Source organism: Seriola lalandi, unplaced genomic scaffold (assembly GCF_002814215.2).
Source record: "Seriola lalandi dorsalis isolate HSWRI2012SDOR001 ecotype SW California unplaced genomic scaffold, Sedor1 jcf7180002054947, whole genome shotgun sequence".
Lineage (NCBI taxonomy): Eukaryota > Metazoa > Chordata > Actinopteri > Carangiformes > Carangidae > Seriola > Seriola lalandi.
Genome location: NW_019525498.1, coordinates 1,479,096 through 1,485,858, shown reverse-complemented (window position 1 = coordinate 1,485,858; position 6,763 = coordinate 1,479,096). Strand labels below are relative to the sequence as shown.

At 41.9% G+C, this 6,763-nt stretch overlaps 1 protein-coding gene across 1 annotated transcript in view; it reads left to right on the top strand.

The window, feature by feature from the left end:
- Window positions 1-6,225, top strand: part of mboat2b (membrane bound O-acyltransferase domain containing 2b) — a 14,864-nt gene extending 8,639 nt beyond the window's left edge. The window contains exons 7-14 of the mRNA XM_023394292.2: window positions 886-1,069; window positions 1,153-1,345; window positions 1,529-1,632; window positions 1,710-1,774; window positions 2,235-2,367; window positions 2,500-2,651; window positions 2,981-3,173; window positions 3,537-6,225. Coding sequence (XP_023250060.1) covers window positions 886-1,069; window positions 1,153-1,345; window positions 1,529-1,632; window positions 1,710-1,774; window positions 2,235-2,367; window positions 2,500-2,651; window positions 2,981-3,173; window positions 3,537-3,575 — 1,063 coding nt within the window. The 3' untranslated portion in view covers window positions 3,576-6,225. The remainder of the gene's footprint in view (window positions 1-885; window positions 1,070-1,152; window positions 1,346-1,528; window positions 1,633-1,709; window positions 1,775-2,234; window positions 2,368-2,499; window positions 2,652-2,980; window positions 3,174-3,536) is intronic.
- Window positions 6,226-6,763: the final 538 nt, after the last annotated feature.

Here is a 6,763-nt window from a genome sequence, read left to right as displayed (position 1 = left end):
TGTTCACTTACATTCTCTGTTTTAATGCTACAACTGCAGAGGAGACAATCTACTTCCTGTTTACAGCGTCTCGCACGTGCTCAGTGCAGGTGACTGGTCCAGAATGTGAGTTTTCAGTTGTGTTAGTGGTAGAAACCGTAGTCGCAGCCTGCGTTCACCTTTACCCCTGCAGGAGTTACAACATCAACCAGCGCATTAGTGAACATTTTCAAAATGTAATTCTATTTTTAGCCCAAATAAACAAGTCGAAGCCCAATTTATATTAATCCTGAATATAATCAGAAGGTCATGGCCCCTTTAATGAATTACAAAGGATCATTTATTCACTATATTGTCAGTTTAACTTCTGTCTCACTCAACAAGCAACATTTAGACAGTCGTGTCTCATGATGTCTGTCTCATGGTGTCTGTCTCTCCGGTGCTGAAAGTCTCTCTCCTCCATCTTGTTTCTCTGTGTCCGGACATCTTCACCTTCCTCCTGAACTCGTGTAACGTGCAGGATGGAGGGAAATATCTGAAAGTCACTTCATGATAATCTTCAACATATTTACCATTAACTGACAACGACACAGTGACGCTGCAGAGTCTGTGTTTACCTGCCTCAGTGACGTCAGTCTTCCTGTCTCAGGGTCGGGACTGCAGCTCAGGAAAGGCGGGAACTTCGGTCCTGAGGAGTCGTAGTGTATTTCCAGTTCGATCGTCAATAAATCATTAAAATATCCAATATTTTTATTGATTAAATAAGAAAGGAAGATATTTTCAGCTCGTTATCTTCCTGTAAAAACAATTCTTTCCTTTGGCACTACTTTGTGTGTGTGTGTGTGTGTGTGTGTGTGTGTGTGTGTGTGTGTGTGTGTGTGTGTGTGTGTGTGTGTGTGTGTGTAGGAGGATGCCCAGTCTGCTGGAGTACTTCAGCTACAACTGTAACTTCCTGGGGATCCTGGCCGGACCCACCTGCTCCTACAACGACTACATTGCCTTCATCGAGGGAGACCCCCGTCGCCATAGAGACCATGAGGCTGACAGGAAGCCCAACGGCAAGCTGAGGCAGAGCGAGCCGTCGCCAAATGTAGGTCACATGACGGCAGCTCCTGTTGTTGCCATGACAGCAGACACTAAACTAAACTGGAGTCGTGGTGTGTGTTTCCTCAGACGGAGGTCGTCAGGAAAGTGGCCACCTCCTTCCTCTGCCTGCTGGTCTTCCTGTCCGTCTGTAAAGTCTTCCCCGTGGAACGAAACATCGACGACGACTTCATCGCCAACACGCCCTTCTATGCTCAGGTGGTCTACCTGTACCTGTCCATGCTGACCACCAGACCCAAGTACTACTTCGTCTGGACGCTGGGTGAGTGTCGCAAACCTGGATGTCTTCATCAGTCTGTCTCACCTGTCCAACACCTGTCTTCATCAGTCTCTCTCACCTGGTCCCAACACCTGTCTTCTTCAGTCTGTCTCACCTGTCCCAACACCTGTCTTCTTCAGTCTGTCTCACCTGTCCAACACCTGTCTTTATCTTCTCTAACCTCAGCTGACGCCATCAACAACGCCGCCGGCTTCGGGTTCAACGGCTACGACAGTGACGGCTATCCTCGCTGGGACCTCATCTCCAACCTGCGGATCCTCAACATCGAGGTGAGGTCATCTCTGTCGTCAGACCTGGAATCTGTTTCTCTGTGATGTCACACTGACTCACATCTGTTCTCTTCCAGTTCGCCACCAGCTTCAAAGTTTTCCTGGACAACTGGAACATTCAGACGGCGCACTGGCTCAAAAGGTCTGAACACATCAACACCTTGATGATGTCACCAAACTCACTTCCTTGTTTGTGATGTTGAAGCATGTTGTGAAGCTGCAGTGATGAGGTGAAGATCAGCTCCACCTGTGATTAGCACAGAGCAGTGGAGCAGTGTCACCTCCTGGATTTATTCTCACTGCTACAAGCTGCCTTCCATTTTTAATGAATTATTATTAGAGCTTTTATTTTTAATGAAGATGGTGACAATTTTTATTTTCTCACACAGTTTCACTGCAAAAAAACCAACATTTAAAAAACGTCACAACCTATTTTAGCTGCACCGATCCAGAACCAGCCGGAGAAACCCTGAAGGGACGGACAGTAGAAGTGTCACTCATGGTCTCTTGTCGTTTCTCTTTGTGCTTGTTTTGTCACCGTCTACGTGTCAAACAAATGAACCTGCTGGTCATGTGTCTGACCTCTGACCTCTGGTTGACAGGGTGTGTTACGAGCGATGTCCCTACCACCCTACGGCAGCCACCTTCATCCTGTCAGCCATGTGGCACGGAGCGTATCCAGGCTACTACCTCACCTTCCTCACCGGCATCGTCATCACACTGGCAGCTAGAGCGGTGAGCGCTCCCTGCTAGTTACAGCTGTGTCTATGCTAACAGCAGCTCTCAGGGGCTACGCTAACATTAGCTCACATTATGTTAAATGACACTGGACTTTCACTGTGTGCAATAAATACTGTTTCCTCTCAGGTCAGACACAACGTTCGGCCACACTTCCTTCAGTCACCCTCCCATAAACTGGTCTATGATGTCATCACATGGGCGGCCACTCAGATTGCCATCTGCTACACAGTGGTGCCTTTTATCCTGTTGTCTGTCGGCCCGTCGATAAAGTTTTACAGGTCAGTCTGCCAGACGGGTTTAATTAATTCAGGTTTAGCTCTGTGTCAGTCAAGTTTAACTTTGATGAAGTCGAGGTTTAACTTTTATTGGTCAGGTTTAACCCAGGTTTAACTTTGTGTCAGTCAGGTTTAATTCAGACTAATTTTGACTCTGTCAGGTTTAACTTAATTTCACGTTTTGACGGTCAGTTTTAACTCAGGTTTAACTTTTTAACAGTCAGGTTTAATTCAAGTTTAACTTAGCATCAGTCAAGCTAAACTCAGGTTTAACTTTTTTGTCATTGGGTTCAACTCTGGTTAACATAGTATCCGTCCTCCCTCCTCCATAGGTCCTGGTACTTTGGTCTCCACATCGGTTGCGTTCTGCTGGCTGTGGCGTTGCCGGTCAAACCGAGACATCTCCGCCTCAAAGACCAGAAGAAAAAATTGCCCCAGGAGCCAGTCCAGCACCACCTGGAGGCTTCAGACAGCAACTGCAGCCAGAAGGAAAAAACCACGAGACAGACCACAAAGAACAATCGCGTATGACATTATATTTCCATTCACTTGTATAGAAAGACGAGGAGGTGAACCACATCAAACGGACCTTCTTCCTTTCTGGGGTACAGAAACACGATGGTCAAGTTAAAATACTCTTTTATTTGGATTCATGGGGCGATGGAGATGATAACATGCCCTGAGTTTTGAAGGCCTGTGTTGTACTTGATGAAGTGTAGTCCCATGAACAACTGCCCGGATAGCAATTGGACTCCGAAAACCAACAGAATTGAACATTGTTTGGGTCAGGCGGCAGGTTCAGACCAATCTGTAGAAAGTACATATATATACTGAACTGTCATGGCCGCCTGTGTAGTGTTAAACTGACTCAATTTTCTTTCCTTTCAGAGCCCTGCAGACTGTCCATCTGCAGGAGTGAGTGGATAAAGGGAGGAATAACTGAATGGATGAACGGATGATTAAATGAGATTATATGAAAAGACAGAATGAGCAAGTGGATGAATACATGAGTTTGGTGAATGAATGGATGAATGAATGAGCAGGCCAGTGAGTTAGTGCATTAAACAAGTAAATGAATGAACAAAGAAGAAGAAGAAAATGAACTTTTCTCCTCCACATTCCTCTGATTTCACAGGTCGACTGTCATCGTGTTATAATCTCTTCAACCACTACGTCACAGTATCATAGACATGAGTTTTGGAGAAAGTGCCAATGATTATTCCACTCAGTCGCCTTAGTTGTTTTCTTTTGTTTTTTTACAAGAAAAATGCTGTTGACTCTTTCTTGATGTGTGAGTGCTGAGGAAGACCTTGTGTTTACATTTGTAGATGTCAGTTTTTGTCAAGTAGTTATTTATGTAATCTGTACCACTTTCTGATAAGGCACCAGTTATAAAGGGTTTATGAGCCGTAATTAATGGCTTTAATAATGGATAATAAATAATTTGCCAATACTTTATATACACGTTATAAGCTATTGATAAGAACAAGCTTTAGGGCTCCAGGTTGTGGAAAATCCTCCAACAGCACATCACTCTACATTTGTACCTTTTCTTTGCACGTAGATCAACAGGTAATAAATAATAAACAGGTAATAAACAGTCCACTGGACAGGTCTCCCTAAAACATGTTCTTATTAATGTCTTCTAACTGATCTGTGGCGCATCAGTAAATTATTTATTAACCATTAACAAAGCCACTGATTACTGCTCATAAACCCTTTATAACTGGTGCCTTATCAGAAAGTGGTCCCATGTAATTTATGTGATTCAAACAGATGTGGTTTGGTGCCAGATGTGCAGAGAGATAGACTGAAAAAGGAAAAGAAACGCCTCAGAATTTTAAGAAATAAGCTCCAACTCTGAAGTTCAAATGTCCATGGTGCGAACTCAGATTAAGTCCTTGTTCCAAAGAAGTGAACTCAACATTTCCAGCTCTGGTTCAGTGAAGGGGTTCCTTAGTTTTGTTCCGTAGTTTTGTTCCGTAGTTTTGTTCCGTAGTTTTGTTCCTTAGTTTTGTTCCGTAGTTTTGCACAGATAATGCTATAGTTCAAATGAGTTTCTAAGATAAATTAGCTTAAATTAGCCAACTCCTGAGTGTTGCAGCTCTGGTTAACTACAGGCTTGATGTGGTCCAGGGGTTGGTTCAGGTTATTAACTAGCATAGATGCTGTTTGCATTGAAACTCAAACTGTTAACCTGTTCAGTGTTAGTGTTAGTTAATGGTTCAGTTTAACAAACAAACAGTTTGGGTAGGGTTAGCTAACAGCTGAGTGCAACAGGCTTCATTTACCTAATATGCAGTTTAGCAGGTAGAAGAGTTTAGAGCTGCAGCAATTAGTTGATTAATTGATTAGTCAGTCGACAGAAGAATAAGCAGCAACTATTTTGGTTTAATTAATTTTTCAAGTTAAAATAGTGAAAAAGTGCCAAACATGCGGTTCTAGGTTCTCAAGTCATAAATGATCTTAACTGAATCATTTGGCTTTTGACTGTTAATCAAACAAAACTCATTGTTTTAATTTATATTTTATATGATTCATTAAAATAAATTATTTGCAGACAAACATTAATTAAACTAATTGTTACTTGCAGCCCCAGACAATTTTCCTGTTAGCTGTCTCTTGATGGAAGAAGCTAACCGAGCGGGTTTAGGTTAGCTAATGGTTCTGCTTAGCTAAAAAAGCTTGTTTGGGGTTGGCTAGCAGCTCAGTGTAAAAGCTAATGGTTAGACAACATCAGCTAACAGGAGCTAGCCGTAGGTTCAATTTGGCTAATTAATTATTAATTAATAAACAGTTTGTTTTAGCTGAAGTTTCTCTCCAGCAGCTTTAAAAGTTAATGTCACCAGAATGTTTGAGTTTCATACATAAAATGTAATTGTTCTGCACCAACTCCTCCCTCCAGTAATGTTTCTAAATGACATGTACCATGTTAACACTGCATGGTTCAGTAGCCCTGTGTACGACCCCTTAAATGATCACATGACTAACTTTCCCATGATTCCTTGTTTTCTTGATGACCTGGTGTTTTCCATCATCGTCAGGCAGAACTAGTTACAGGAGAAAAAGGACGTTTTGGACTCAGCATCACCTTCTTTGTTTACGTCTGTTGTTGTTTCTCCTTTCTTGATTTTCCTGTTTCCACATTTGTATTTTTAGCGTTGTGTTTATTTCTTAAAATTTCATGAGAGCTGGTTGAGGATGATAAATACAGAGGCTCTAGGGTGACTGTTTGAGATGATACACAACAATTAATAATCTCACACCGAACCAGCCACTATCTGTGGGTTTGATATGGACGATATGTTTGTTTGTTTTTTTGTAAATTATGTGATTAAACCTTGGATTTTTTTGACACTTGACATTGCAAGTGTGTTAATCAGTGGTTGTGGATGTTTTAAAGCTGAAATGAAATGGATGTAAGATTTGTGTGGTCAGGAGAAGGGAAACAAAGGGTTTCTGGTAGGAATAGTAATCGGCAGACTGGGGCTGGGACACAGCTCTGGAAGATAACACCTGTCCTACTACATATCCTCACGTGCACTTTAAACCCTAATAAACTGATAGTGGATCATGAGTTCCTCCTCTGACATTCCACTCCACTGTTAATAAGTAATGACTTTTATTCCTCAGATGATAAGATGACTGATGTTCCAAGGAATTGTGGATAAAGAATTTTAAAGTCACTTTTCTCTGCTGGGCCAACAACATTGGTCACATTAAAACCAATAGGAACAGAACAAAAATGAAACTTAAAAATTTAGATCAATGGTCCTCACTATTTAGTGGCTTACAGTGCAGTGTAGTCTATACATATATATAATCTTTTAATCACCCCAAATTATCCTACACCAGCCCATTAATCATTTAGTCAGTTTAGGACAGGAAATAATGTAAATGTGTGTTTGGTGCTTTGTCTAAAACGCTGTCAGTCCCAATCGGTTTAATACAAAAACAACATTTTTATAAAACCACACTGGGGTTATGCCCCTGACCTAAACCACATTCTTCTGGATCAGCTAGGCTTCAGCCTTCGAGTGCCTGGCTTTGGACAAATGAATGTTAAAGTGCTTGAAACAGGAAAAAGGTGCATCAGTCTATATTGTTTTTTAAGT